This window comes from Sorex fumeus, unplaced genomic scaffold (genome assembly GCF_029834395.1).
Source record: "Sorex fumeus unplaced genomic scaffold, SorFum_2.1 ptg000051l, whole genome shotgun sequence".
Classification (NCBI taxonomy): domain Eukaryota; kingdom Metazoa; phylum Chordata; class Mammalia; order Eulipotyphla; family Soricidae; genus Sorex; species Sorex fumeus.
In genome coordinates, this window is record NW_026606108.1 from 26,581,924 (window position 1) to 26,597,432 (window position 15,509).

The 15,509-nt window shown below is 45.3% G+C and overlaps 1 protein-coding gene across 1 annotated transcript in view; it reads right to left on the bottom strand.

The window, feature by feature from the left end:
- Positions 1-2,532: 2,532 nt before the first annotated feature.
- ALDH7A1 (aldehyde dehydrogenase 7 family member A1) overlaps positions 2,533-15,509 on the bottom strand; it is a 48,789-nt gene continuing 35,812 nt past the window's right edge. The window contains exons 11-18 of the mRNA XM_056124387.1: positions 14,477-14,571; positions 12,796-12,880; positions 10,931-11,037; positions 7,333-7,449; positions 6,080-6,177; positions 5,618-5,691; positions 4,677-4,752; positions 2,533-2,704 (exon numbers count right to left, since the gene is read on the bottom strand). Coding sequence (XP_055980362.1) covers positions 2,650-2,704; positions 4,677-4,752; positions 5,618-5,691; positions 6,080-6,177; positions 7,333-7,449; positions 10,931-11,037; positions 12,796-12,880; positions 14,477-14,571 — 707 coding nt within the window. The 3' untranslated portion in view covers positions 2,533-2,649. The remainder of the gene's footprint in view (positions 2,705-4,676; positions 4,753-5,617; positions 5,692-6,079; positions 6,178-7,332; positions 7,450-10,930; positions 11,038-12,795; positions 12,881-14,476; positions 14,572-15,509) is intronic.

A 15,509-nucleotide genomic window follows, 5' to 3' on the forward strand; every position in this document is an offset into this window, starting at 1 on the left:
CATTTGCTTGCTTCTGTATTATAAATCAATCGCAGATTCTTTGCCAGTTGTCCAAATCTCCCTATACATTCTTATTCACTGGGTCATCTTAGAGCTTTGTTGTGTTCTAAGGCTTCTGCTCCAGTCCAGTCTGGCAAGAGTAAGTTGAGGGCCAGGGCTGGGGGACAAGGTTGGGGCTGAGGTTGAGATGTGGTGTAGATGACGAGGAAGGCAAGAGAGCTCCAAGAGCCAGTCTGAACTCATCAAGAGTCTCTAGGTTGAACCCTTCCAAATTCTGGGCAACTGCTCTGTAGGAGCCAAAGCGAGCTTTGCCCTGTTCACAGCCACAACTTTGCAGCTATTCACTGAGAACAAAGCCAAGGACAGCGGCAGAAGCCCGACAGCTACAGAAAATGTCTCAAGCTGCACAAGAGATGCAGGTGCTCTATTAATAGATGCATGGCAGAGTCGTCAGCAGGGAAGATATCTGGATACCCCACAAATGCTTCGTGGGTGAAACAGTAATCAGAAGTCACAATGGTGATCACGAACACAATCATGATCATCCTGTTGTTCGTCGATTGCCTTGAGGAGGCACCAGTAATGTCTCATTCGTCCTAGCCCTGAGATTTTAAGTACCATATTCAAGGCTCTTTCAGGTTTAGGAGAATGAGACCCATCATTGTTATTGGTATTTGGCATACTGGGTATGCCATGGGGAGTTGCCAGATTCTGCCGTGTGGGCAGGTAACATTCGGTAACCTGCCAGGTTGTCCAAAGTAAGAATGAGATAATAAGATGTCCCAGCTTCTGGGAGCTGGGTTTTATAGTCTCTGGGTCTTGGCCGTTGATGGGATTATACGGCGCTGGGGGTCAGATGGTGGGTGTGACCCCTGCCTACTGGAAGGTGGAGGATCTGGGTGGAGGATGCTCAGTCCAGATCCGAGCATGCTTGGAGATCTCAGCCCCGGGACGCGCATGGCTTTGTTCCTCTGCCGGTACCTTCATGCTTGTAGAGAGTGGTCTCAGCATGGTGGTGGCTGGTTCTGGAGGTCTTCAGCTGCCGGAGCTCTGTTCAGGGCGGGGAGGGAAACTCAACCTGCCCCCCTCCAAGGGGCCCCGGCGAGGACAGTGAGGCGCGGGGACAGGAAACTCTGCCACAATGGTGATGGGACATCAAAACAAAGTCGCTGCACACATAGATGCAGACTGAGCTAGGGGCCTGCGTAAGAACATGGCCTGCCTCCCACCCATCCTGCCCAGCACCTGCAAGAAAAGGGTGACTCAATCGTCCTCACTAGATTCCCTTTCTGCTCAGGAGCTATTCCTGCCCAGGAGAAGAGAAGATGCTCCTATATTTTGCTGTTTTTTTTCCAAATTCCTACTGTGACATAAACTACATTTTAAAAATGTTTTGGGGGGGCTGGAGCAATAGCACAGCAGGTAGGGCGTTTGCCTTGCACGCGGCCAACCCGGGTTTGATTCCCAGCATCCCATATGGTCCCCTGAGCACCATCAGGGGTAATTCCTAAGTGCAGAGCCAGGAGTAACCCCCGTGCATCGCCAGACATGACCCAAAAAGTAAATCATCACATCATCACTGCCCTCCCGTTGTTCATCGATTTGCTCAAAGGAGCCCAGTAACGTCTCCATTGGAGACTTTGTTGTTACTGTGTTTGGCATATCGAATACATCACGGGTAGCTTGCCAGGCTCTGCCATGCGGGCAAGATACTCTCAGTAGCTTGCCGGGCTCTCCAAGAGGGCGGAGGAATCGAACTCGGGTCGGCCATGTTGGCTGTGTGCAAGGCAAACACCCCACCGCTGTGCTATCGCTCCAGCCCCCAAAAAGCAAATAAATAAAAATAAAAATGTTTTTGGTTTTGGGAAGGAGGATACATCTGATGATACTCAGGGGCTACTCCTAATTCTGTATTCAGAAGTTATTTCCTGGTGGTGATGCTCAGGGAGTCATACATGGTGCCAGGGATTGAACCAGAGTCATCAGCAATATGAACACAAGTGCCTTAATCCCTGCACTATCTCTACAGCCTTTTTTTTTAAATTATTAAAAAAATCAAACTTTTTAGAAAATCAAGAACTACCAATAGTAACAAAAATGCATTCAATCTGTCCCGTCGTTCAATACAGATAGTCATAACTAGATCACCTACTATTTTATGTTTTGATTTTGGGGCCACACCCAGAAAAGTTCCTGGCTCTGCTCTCAGGTCACTCTTGGTAGGGATCAGGGGACCCAGGGAGTGTTAGAGATAGAATCGAGGTCAGCCACATATAAGTAAGTGCCCTACCTGTTCTACAATTTCTACATCCCCCAGACCTTTTATTTTTAGAAATCAAGTAGGGTTTTTGCCTTGTATGCTGACCCAAGTTTGATCTCCAGCACCACATGATCCTTCAAGCCCCTCAGGAGTGATCCTTGAGTGCAGAGAGCTAGGAATAATCCCTAAATACTGCCAGGTATGACCTCGAAACTAAAACAAATATTGTAGGTTAGTCAAAGTCCCTGGGGCATAATAAATCATCATTGTTATATTCAAAATGATGTATTTATTTAGCGAAAAAAAATCTCATTTTATAATTTTGTCTTCTTCCCAAAAAAGAGATGAGAATATCTAGCAAAATGAAGTTCTTTCAAGTTAAGGCACCTTTACTGAAACTTGATTCCTTGAGCCAGAGGAAGGTCCTTGCTGTAGTTGATGGTACTAAGGAGAGAAAAAAAAAAGGAACAAAATTAAAGATATCACATAGCATATTGTATAATAATCTACATTTTTAGAAAGTATTGAAAACATCCTCCCCCCCACACACACACACAAAGAGACACACATACATACATAAATATGTGGCAAAATGACCAAGTTGGTAGAAAAAACAAATTAGGATAAAAAAAAAAAAAAGATAGTGAGACCAAGAGAGAACTAAGTAGGCTGGAGCACATGCTCTGCGTGCTGGATTCAGTCCCCAGTACTGCACAGTCTTCTGAGCATCACTGTATGACCCAAAACTAAACAAATGAACAAGATGCTATTTGACAAGATAAGTTAGTATAAGTTCAGTTTTGTAACAGAAGAAAGGGTGGGATGGAGAGAAATATGAAAGTCTAGAAAAATATATCAGAAGTGTTACTCAGTTTTCAGCACATAAAAACATGGAAACCATTCAGGGAGACAGATCAAAGAGCTGGAATGCTCTGTATGTTAGAGGTCCAGTACCACATGATCCCCTAAGCACTGAGCTGGGAGTGTAGTTCTTGAGCACTACAGAGTGTGTCCAGGAAAAAAAAAAATGGAAAATTTCTTCTTTATATCACCCAGTAACTGGTATGCACTGAATTAGCAGGGAAAACACAGAGATTCATATTTTGACAGAAAAAAAAAGGGATGAAAATTTAGAAAGTATATTTTATTTACTCTTATTTTCTAAATGTTTATCCTTTTTTTTGATATTTCTGTTTTGTTTTGCTTTTGTTCTGGGGCCACGCCCCAAGGGTGCTAGGGGTCACTCCTGGCTAAGCTCTGGGGACCACAGGGGATGCTGGGAATACAACCAGGGTCAGCCACATGCAAGGCGAGTGTTCTATCCGCTGTACTATTGCTCCAGTCCCTTTTGTCCTTAAGAACAAAAGCATCCCCCACCTTCCTCAAAAAATTCCCCACTACTAGGTTCCAGAAAGGCCACAGCCACATTTTAGCGTATGCATGTGTTTGTGACTTAACCAACCAAAATAACCCCAGAAATGCCCAACAGGCAAACATTGCTAAGGCCCTCGGGGCACGAGGTTGAGAAACCGACCTGAATCTGCCATCTAGCAAGAAACAATAACTCAGACTAGGAAAGGTGCCCTAGGGTCCTCACCCTGTGATCCTTCTAGAATGTACCACTGAAGCCTCATAATCTTTGCGCACTGGGGAAAAAGCAGTTTCCACCCAGTGGAAAGGAAAAACAGATTCCAAGTCCAGGACACACCTCCAACTTGAAACCTCTCTTAAACAGGTCAGAATCCTCTTTCCCTTCTGGGCACTGGCCCACCTCCCTCTCCCATCTCTTCTCTTGCCTGAAGGGACAACTGGGTCCCTGCACCCAGGACAAAAGCTCAGCGCACAGCTTCCAGAGGCCATGTTCACTGTGCCATTTCCTAACTGTGACCCCAGACAATGCAATGGAGCCTGCCACTAGCTGACCCTGGAGGAGTGAGGTGATGAGAGTAAGAGCAGGTCCAAAACACCTGCTTGGGGGCCAGAGAAACAGTATAGCAGGTACAGCACAACTGAACCAAGCATGATCCCCGGCATCATTGGGGGATGCCCCGGGCACCGTCAGGAGTGACTCCCGAGTGCAGAGTCAGGAGTAAGCCCTGAGCATCACCAGGTGTGGCGAAAAAAAACAAAACTGATAAACAAGCCTGCTCAGTGCAGAGAGAGAGAGGTGTGGGGGGAGGAAGAGACAGAGGGAGGGAGGGAGGGAGGGAGGGAGGGAGGGAGGGAAGGAGGGAAGGAGGGAAGGAGGGAAGGGGGAAGAAAGAGAGAGGGGGGAGGGATGGAGGGAGAAAGGGAGGAAGAGAGGGAGGGAGGGAGAGAGAGAGAGAAGGAGAGAGAGAGAGAGAGAAACCCAGTGCAACAGCAGGAAAAATATGCAGAACAGCAGGGCAAGGAGAGGCGCCCCACTGGCCCTCACCACGTGGACCGTCTCATGTACTGCTTCCAGGAATCGCTGCCCGACTCACGGCCGCCGCCCGTGTGCTTCTCCCCTCCTGCAGACAAACAAGCATGGTCACTTCCAAATCAGCTCCTCCCGGACCGGATCCTTCTCCCACCCACAGGGAGAAAATGGAAATATCCGAGAGGGGCCAGAGCAAGTGACTTTATGGTGGACCCCAAGAATCTCCCCTGCAGACACGAACCTGGGGGGCCAGAGGTGTGACTCCAGGGCCAGAGCACAAGCCTAGCATTACCCCCAGCACCTGCCCTACCCTACACTCCTGGCACCACCAAAGGTGATCCCGGCAATAGCTAGAGAGGGGAGAAAAGGGACTCAGCAAGAAAAATAAAAGGAATTAAGAGGACATGGAAATATGGGAGGGAGCCCTGGAGGGAGAGCCCACGGCCTCTTAGGGCTGTGGTATAGGTAAGTGAGCTTATTATTTCAGATCTCCAGTCAAACTTCTCCGAAAGCTACTACTGCTTTCCTTGGGCACCCATTATAGTCCTCCTTATGAGCCCTGCAAAGACTTCCTAGGCCAGACCCCAGCTCCAAAAGCCACAGAATGTGAGTGTATTTGGAGACAGGACTTTCAGTAGGGTAATGAAGGCTTACCAGGACCCCAAGGACGGGGCCCTGTGCCAAGAGGGCTGAGAAGAGGTGGCAGGGGAGGTGGACGGGGAGGGTACCACAGACGCACAGGAAAAAGGTGGGCAACTGCCAACAAAGAAGAGGAGCCTCAGGAGAAATCAAACCTGCCCACCCCATGATCTTGGACTCCCAACCTCCATGAATGTTCCATGTTAACAGAAACGCTGTTTAAATCACACATTTCATGGAATATTATTATGGCAGCCCTGGCTGATGAATTCCTGATCCCATATAGCTAGAGAACAGAGAAACGATCCTCTACATACCAAAGGCACCTCCAATCTCTGCTCCACTCGTTGGAATGTTGACGTTTACAATGCCACAGTCTGATCCCTTAGGTCTGCATGTAAAGAGGGAGACTTGGTGAGAGCAATGCACAGGAAAATGTAACAAAACAAACGAAACCTCTAAGACTTTCAAGACTTGGAAATGGAATTTCTACTCCTGATCCCTTTTTCATTCTATAAAGTTCATCCACCAAACAAATTAGATTCACTGACATTTTCAAAATAGACAAGGGGGCCAGAGAGATAGTACAGCAGGTAAGGGGCTTGCCTTGCACGCGTCCAACCCCAGTTCGATCCCCAGCACCCCATCTGGTTCCCTGAGCCTACCAAGAGTGATCCCTGAATGCAGAGATAAGAGTAAGCAAGCCCTGGGCACAGCTGGGTGTGGCCCCAACACTAAAACCAACCAACAACAACAACAAAAAAAAGACAAAGCTATACCCAAGCCAACGGAAGATTCTGCCCAAATCCTTGGTGAAGATGCTACTTGAAAGTCCTTGTTTGACTTCATTATTCCATGCAAAGACCTCTTCTTCATTCTAAACATTAGAAGCAGTGAGATGAGACAGTTTTCATATCAAAGCCCCCTCATGCTGATTAAATGTATGTGATAAGATCTCAGGATCACTATAGGGATCACAGAGGGAAACCAAAGAGTCAATATCTTACTATGCTTCTTTTTACAGCTTTGTGGGGTTTCCCCAACTACGAGACACAATCAGTACAGGTTTCTATGTTACTCCCTATGGCAGTCAAAACATATCAAGCCATGTGCAAACACACTGACCAAAGCCCTCCGCGTACATTTATTTATTTAATCCTCACCCTATAGCACTGGCTTTGTATGAGCTCAGTTTACAATGGAGGCAATGGAGATCTGAAGAGCCTAAATATTTGGTGAAGAGTTCAGCTGCACATATGTAAAGACACTGCCAAATACATTAAACCATATGCTCTAGTCACCACAAACAAAAAGAGACAATTAACACAATTGAAAATTGTGTGACCCTATTATTGCAACAGGATGCATTCTCACTATCCTGTTAACTGTTAATCAGCAAGCACACCTAAGCCTGTGTTTACTCTCTACATATTGGCTGGCAAGCCTAGAGCCATCCCACATAAGGAGGGAGACCTCCAGTTATCCCTGTTGTTCACACCCTCACATCCAGAGCTGGGAGTGGGGCTCAGTGGTGGACTTGTGTCTTGCTTAGATCCTGGGTGCAAGCCCTGGCATTGCAAATGACAAACAAAACAAAATAGAAAGCATTTCACAGCCTCAGATATAGGCTGGGAAACTCTAGATCTCTATGTATCCCTAATCGTCACGTTTTACCCACTGAGACTAAACAGTCAGGCTGTCAAGTTTAGCCAGTCCATTATGTATAGAAGCTGTGTGCCCCACACAGCCCTGAAGAAGATGAAATAAGAATGGAGGTTATATTCTCCATTAATTCCAAAATTGGCTCTCTACTCATCTTGGTTTCCCAGGCAGTCGGCTTAACATTGTGGTTTAACAGGTTCTTCACATTCCATTTTATCTTTAACCTTCAAATTTGTACTGATCAGAGTGACTTTCTAAAAGCTTCCTAAAGGCTCATCAAGGGGAATTTAATACCCATCCATTTTCTCCCAATTTTCTCATTTTGTTTCAATACCAGCATAGAGAAAAGCGAGAAAAAACTCATTTTTACCTTGAACTTAAAGACATAAAGAATTGGCGCAAAAGTCTCTGTGTGAGCAATGGTTGCATTGTGAGCAAGGCCTGTCACAATTGTTGGTTCTACGTAATTTCCAGGGCGATCCATAGCCTTCCATAGAGAAAAAATAAAAACAAAGTCAGAGTTTTGGTTTTTAGTACCTGAAGTAAGAGGACATAATCTTTGCCTATGCTTATGAGGGAGAAGAGCAACTATCATTTATAATTATTTTTCCAAGATAATGTCCTATTAAAAATGAAAATGTGCTGGGCCAGAGAGTATATGGGTTAAAGCATCTGCCTTGCATGCAGCCACCCCGATTCAATCCCCAGCACCAAATATGGTCCCCAGTAAACCACCAGAAGTAACAGTAATAGGGACAGAGAGATGGTACTGTGGGAGGGTGCTAGTTTTGCATACATCTGACCAAGGTTTGTTTCCTGGCACTCCAAATAGTTTCCCGAGTCTGTCATGAGTGATCCTTGAGTGCAGAGCCAGGAATAAGACCTGAGCACAGCTGAATGTGGCCCCAAAAAACAAAAACAACAACAACAACAACAAAGGAGTAATGTCTATACAGAGCCACACCAAGTGCCCCTACCCAATAAATAAAATCAATTTAAAAGTTTTAATAATGAAAATACACTGTTCCCTCCTATTGGTTCAGCTTAGAGAAAACACCCCTCCACACACACACTTCCCCACCACCACCACTACCTCAAAGACAGAGAACCATAAACACACAAAGTCAGGAAGAGTTATCTTTAACTTCATAACATTTTTGGTTTAATTGTGGGCTGGTTGGTTGGCTTCTGGACCATATCCATCAGTGATCAGGGGCTACTGTGGCTCTGTAATTAGCCCTGGCCTCTGGCAGTTCTTGGGTGACAATACGAAGATTTGAACCAGGGTTGCTCATTGCAAATTTGCGAAATTTTAACATAGGGAATTGATATCATTGTTTGACATACTGTATTCTATCTACAATGCACTTGTCTATTGAAACTTTAGCCCACCCACACCCACCAGTGTGAGAGAATTAGACCCAAGACCTTGTAAGGAGGTATTTAGAGTTAAATGAGATCACAAAAGAGTGACCTCATCTGAGGCAACTGACATCCTTATAATAGAAAAAAAATTAATGAAAAAACTAAATATAAAGACCCTAACGGATGAAGGCGATAAAACAGAGAGACAAGTGGAGAGTTCCCTCTATGCACACAGGGAGGAAAGAGCATTTAGTGGTCACAAGAAGAAGCCCTCCACCCCCAAACTAAAGACGGGATTCATTTGTAAGCCAGGAACCAGCACTACCAGCATCTTGGATTTTAAGTAAGTGTGTCTAAGCTAGTGAGTAAGGCAGCGATATTTTGTTATGGCCATTCTGGCAGACTAATATGACATTGTACAAAAACCACAAGCCCCAAGAGTATATACAGACACTTCCTAAAAACCAACCTCACATAACCAAATTACTAATTCATCTCCATTTAACCAATGGTCAACATTTCCTGAGATGTTCACAGCAGGCTGCCATAGCTGGGGTCATCCCTCTCTCCCCACCACCTTGGATCAATGTGATCTCACAACCTGAGCTGTTTACTAAGTATTAACTATATTTACTCCCAATCCTGCGCAAGGCAGCTTGTATTTGTTCTTGTAACACCTGACAGCATTGTGCAACCTGAATAAATATTGCCCAAAGGAAAAAAGAGCTATCCCTATAAACCTAAGGAAAATGCTTTAGAAAAGAATTCAACATAAGTAACAGATATATACATAAATATCCTCACACACCTCTGTTCAACTAGGGGTGAGCATTATCACTGATAGACTGGGAGGATTCTGCTCTCTGGTTGCTTTGCTTGAGACTCCTTACTTAGAGAATTTTAAAGAAAGTGTAACTAACTTTTGGTTAAAAATTTATAGGCACAGCTGATGCAAAGAGAAAAGTCAAATTCCTACATACAGGAAGAAAATGCCTGGGCCCTACACCAAAGGAATCTGACTCATGTACTAAGATAGGTTGGTTCCAAATGTTTGTTCTTGGTATGTATTATTTTGATTCTCTCTACTAAAAAAATTAAAAAAGGTTTTTTTTTTTGAGTCACTCTTAGGGGTTTGGAGGTCAGTTCCAGTTCTTAGGAGTCACTCCTGATGATGCCAGATGCAGTGCCAGAAACTTGGGGTCTCCACATGCAAAGCACAAGTTCAGCCTATTCCACTCTAACCCAATACTCTGTGTTCATTTACCATTAAATATAGCCATTAGTGGGTCTGAGCCATAGTTTAGCAGATAGGGTATTTGCCAAGCACACTAACGACCTAGGTTTTATCCCTGCTACCACATATGGTCCCTCAAGCACTGCCAGGAGTCAGTCCTGAGCACAGAGTCTGGAGTAAACCTTGAACACAATCAGGTGTGGCCCCAAAACCCAAAAAAGTAAAAAATAAAAATAATATAAATATAGCCATTAAAAGTGGATTCTAGGGCCGGGTAGAACACAGTGGGTAAATCGCTTGCCTTTAGTTTGATCCCCAAGTTTGATCCCTAAGCACCACATATGGGTACGGAGCACAACTGGGTGTGGTTCCCCAAAGTTTTTTTAAGGATTCTAATTCTTCTATGTTTAATAATCATATTGATATTATAAGAAAGTATACTACACACACACACACACACACACACACACACACACAGGCACAGGCATTCATATACTTAAAGATGCCCACTCCACTCTGGGCAGTAATCATATTCAATTTCCACTCTAGACAGTAATCATATTCAATTTGGGGTTTTCTTTTATGTGGTTTGGGGCCACATTCAGCAGTGCTCAGGGCTTACTCTTGGCTCTGTGCTCAGGGATCACTCCTTGGCAGGGACCATATTTGGTGCTAGAGATCAAACTGAAGTCAGCTGCATGCAAGGCAAGAGCCCTACCCACTGTACTATCACTCTGGCCCCTATTAATTAATTTTAAATCCTTAGATTCCACATGAAGTCAGTTGTCTTTTTCCTTCTTAGTTTTCTTCACATAATTCCCTTGAGCTTCTTCCGTTTGTTTACAAATATCAAAATTTCATTTTTTAAATAGTTGAGCATAATATTCCATTGAATAAATGCACCACGTCTTCTTTATCTAACCATGTATCAATGGTACATCAATGGTCATTTCCTTTATTTTAGCTATTGCAAATATCTTGTAGTTAAGCACCAGGTGAGAGTTAACATTGTATGTTAATTTTTTCTGATTCTTCAGATAGATTCTAAAAATGGGGTTGCTAGATCACATATTTTGACTCTTATCTTAAGCTTCTTCAGGGAAGATCCCCCGCATTTTCCAGTGTGGTTGCACCAATTTACATTCCCACTAGTCTTCATTCAAAAGCAGCCACAGCTCTGAGCTTGCATCTTTCAGAAATATTCCCTGCATTTTATGTTGTCACTATTGAAAATGTGTATTTACCCTTAGCACAGGCTGGGGAGAAGAAAGAAGGCACTCAGGGATCCTTTTGCCATCTGCCCAATCCCCCCTGCTCAGGCCTGCAGGAAGCAAACTCACATGACTATTGATCTCGGGGCCTCCCTTACCTTGCCACCATAGACCACTGTGCCACCTTCCTTCTTTGCTGCATCCACGGCTCCAAGGAACATGTTCACTGCCTGCTTGGTGTGGAGTGGCCCATAGAGAACATTCGCTGCAGAGAGAAGGAAAGACTCTTTGTTCTACCTCCGTGGCATCGCTTCATGACTTAGACAGCTTTCCCAAGAACCGACCCATCCCTTCAGTGAGGCTCAACATGGAGCAGGAATCAGAAACCTTTTTCTAGAAATACCCAGACAGGGGCTGGAGCGATAGCACAGCAGGTAGGGCATTTGTCTTGAATATGGTTGACCGGGGTTCGATTCCCAGCATCCCATATGGTCCCCCAAGCACCTCTAGGAAAAATTCCTGAGTGCATGACCCAGAAGTAACCCCTGACCATCACTGGGTGTGACCCAAAGAGGGAAAGAAAAAAGAAAAAAAAGCCCAGACAGCAAATATCCTGCGCTTGGAATCACTTCTGTGGTCTCTGCCATTGTGCCAGGAAAGGAGTCAAAACAACAGATCAGCAAGGGGCTATAGCTATGTCCCCTGTAAGCTTTCTCTTCAGAAGTGGCTAGCAGGTCAAGTCTGCTGATCAACTCCTATTTTATTTACATATGTATACATGTATATACATATATAATTGGAGGGTGGGGTGTTAGGGCTACCTCTGGGTTCAAGGGCACAAGGTTCTATACTCAGAGATCACTCCTTGCAGTGCCCAGGGGACCATGAACGTTGCCAGGGATAAAATGGGGTCAGCCATGTGTAAGGCAAGAGCCCTACCACTGTACCATCGCTCCAGCCCCAATCAGCTCCTAGTTTAAAGAAATGACTATTAGACAGGGCACTGCACTGAGAATAAAAGACACCTCTCCACTTTCTCTAAGACCTCACAGGCTCAGTACTTGTGTCTAACTGAAGGGAAAGATACCTCAGCCGAGAGAAGCCAGAGTATTCCAGATGAGCTTGGGGCCGGGGGAAGGATGAGGCACCTGGCATGGAAAAGGCACAGTGAAGAGCAGAGAGGGCAGGAGCCTAGAAGACCTGGAGCAAAGGAAGAAGGTGCCAGAAGAAAGACGGCAGGGGACATACAACAGCCCACAGAGAGTCGTAAAGTGAGCAAAGTTGGATCATCCAACAACCGCAAACCCTGCTAAAGAAACTTGGAAAGAATCTAAGTTTTGACCTAAAGAAGCAAAGAGAGGCAGGAGAGGAAGCATGAAAGCCAGTTAAGCTGTTCAACAAAGAGGACAGACCAGCTTGGATTCAGGCGACATCCGTGAGGGGAAGAAAGGCCCCTCAAGCTCAACCCATCTCTACAGCATCGCCCAGGCTCGCCCACCGGTCACACACAACACTCAGGACCAAACCTACCAGCAGGTGCATTGCCATAAACGACCTAATGCTGGGGCTGGAGATATAGTACAGCAGGAAGGGCGTTTGCTTTGCACCTAGTTTTAACCCGGTTTTGTTCCCCACTGCCAAGAGTGATCCTTGAGCACAGAGCCAGAATTAAGCCCTGAGCACTGCTAGGTATGGCCCAGAAACAAAACACAAACAAATGCCTTAATTCCTGCTTCATGTGCTCTCAAACCTCTGGAGAACATGAACACAATGGAACTGGAGTGATAGGACACCAGGTAGGGGGCTTGCCTTGCACAAGGCTGACTCAGGTTCAATCCCCAATGCCCCAAATGATCCCCTAAGCACTGCTATGAGTGGTTCCTGAGCAGAGTCAGGAGAAAGCCATGAGTAACCCTGGTGTGGAAAAAAAAAAAAACCCAACACATAAACACACAAGCACGTGCACGCATGCACACACACACATACACACACACACACACAATCAGAAAAGATTTATACTCACAGTCCCAAGGGTCACCAACACGGATCTGTGCATAGGCCTTCTTAAGTCTGTTGACAACTTCATCATGGATGCTTTCATGTAAAAACTAAGTGGAAAAGTTAACAGTCCAGGGCACAGGAAAATTAATACGCAAATTTTTAAGTCATCTACAGATCTTCCTAAATATAGTGATTCATAATAAAACCAGGTAATTCTGCCTGGTTTCTGAGCTACTGTGATTCCTAAAATTTGGATCTTCTCCTTTTTTGCATAAATGTAATAAAATTTTAGATGAACAAACTTGATACATTTTAAATACCTTAAAAACATCAGATCTCAGATTATTTTGAGAAATTCAACTGAATAAGGTAAAAATAAAGGAAATATTAATATTTATTTGATGGGGTTCAGACAGTAGGCAACAAGTCACAAAGGGAAATATATATATATGCCTATATACATATTTTCTGTCCTTCTCAGAGAGTCCGGCAAGCTACCGAGAGTATCCCGCCCGCACGGCAGAGCCTGGCAAGCTCCCCATGGCGTATTCGGCATGCCAAAAACAGTAACAATAACGGGTCTCATTCCCCTGACCCTGAAAGAGCCTCCAAGATGGCAGAGTTGGGAACAAAGAGAGGACAGGCTGTTAAAATCTCAGGGCTAGGACGAACGGAGACATTACTGGTGCCCGCTCGAGCATCCGATGAACAATGGGATGACAGTGCTACAGTGCTACCAAATATAGAAGAAATGGGTATGAAAAATAAAGGAAAAGTGAACACTTAATTTTCATATGTTTTAGTTTAATTAAGTTAGGCTATATCTTATAAAGAATATTTTCGTACTTATGCACTGCATATGGTCCCAAGACCACCACCAGGGGTCATTCTTGTGCACGGAGCCAGGGATAGGCCCTGAGCACTGAGAAAAGGAGCCAAAAACAAACAAAATTTAAAAATGAAACAAAATCCTCCCCATACCAGAAAGAGAGAGAGAGAATAAAAAATGAGGCAGAGATAACTCTTCAAAATTTTAGTTGAGCTTCTTCTTGAAATAACATTATCCTTAATCCTCCAGGTACAGGATTGAGAGGAATGTCACCTGTCGGTCCCTCTGCAGTCAAAGCAACGGGAGCCCTGAGTGGAGCAGAAGCATGTACAAAGGACAGAGCACAGAACCCAGGTGAAGGAACATCTCTGCAGCAACCCTCCTCTGACCCCCTAACTGCCATGTGTTAAAAAATGGTGTGGAGGGACGGGAGCAATAGTACAGTGGGGAGGGCGTTTGCCTTGCACATCGCCAAGCCAGATTCCATCCTTGGCATCCTGTATGGTCCTCAGAGTACCACCAGGAATAATTCCTGAGAGCAGAGACAGGAGTAACCCCTGAGCATCTGCAGGGTATGACCCAAAAAAAAAAAAAAAGTGGTGTGGGGCCAGAGAAATGATAGAGTAAGACACTTGCCTTGCATACAGCCAACCCCATTTTGATCCCCCATCACCAAATGTGGCCAGGAATGACCCCTGAGCACAGAATCAGGAGTAACCCCTGAGCACTGCTGGGTCTGGCCCAAAGACCCAAACCCAAATGAGTAGTGCTGTTAGAGCTCAGTCCTAGAGTGTGTGAAGCCCAGGGTTTGATCTGCCAATCAACTAACCAAGTGATCCATCAGGAGTGGTGCTGGAAGGCAGGGGACACTCACCAGTCGCCGTGCAGTGGTACACCTCTGGCCAGCAGTCCCCACAGCCGCAAAGAGAGCAGACGGAACGACTAAGCTGAGGTCCGCATCCTCAAAGGCTTGGGAAAATAGAGACACGGCCATGAGTGTGGCAGGCTAGCAGATTGCTCATCCCCAACTGGCATGACCAGTGCCTTAACTGAGGCAGTCAGACCCGCATGGGACATGTTCACTGCCAGGAAGACCACAACGTGGGAAGCAAGCCGTGAGCTCTGCAAAGTGAAGCCAGGCTCTCCCTGCCCTGACCTCTTTATTCTTGCTACTGAAGTTTCTGACACTGACTCAGCCTCCTCTGGAGCCCCACTGTGGAGTCTTCTAAAAGGCCACATCCTCTCTGTCAGCTCTTCCTGCTGTAGTCTCAACCCCTCAGCCCATATTCTGATGCTCTTGGTGTCACTCACTCAACCCATCTCTGAAACCGGTCAAGCTCTTTCCTCTTGCATGGGATGATCTCACCCTGACTTGGAGGGAAATTTCAGGGACTGCACATCAGATGCTTCTTCAAGTCCTGCTCTTCTGAACACATTAGTGCAAAACCACTCCCCATGTGCTCTGTGCTCTCTGCTCTCCACTCGTATCCTTCCTCTGCCCTGGTCTCGGAAGGGAAAACAGCAGTCTTTGCAGTGGGAAGTCTTCCACTAATATTATATGAAAGCCCTTCCTTAGACCTTTCAGAAACAGAGTCATAATTCACTCTTCAGCTCTGCCCTGTGTGTGCTAGAATTATATCCCCAGGCTGGCATGGAGGTTAAGAAGATAGTTTGTGCAGCCTCCCTGCCTGGGATTTCTAGCCTGTCCCTATCACTTTTTTGTTGTTTTACCTCTTCAAGTCTCAGTTTGCTCCATCTGTAAAATGGAGTTAATAATGTCTGGGATACATTCTAGCAAATAAATAGTTCAATAAGATTAATAATGGTGTTCATTAATAATGGTGATTATTGTGAAGATTAATGGAAATAATGCATATGAAACAGCTGAGAACAGTGCCTAGCAAATA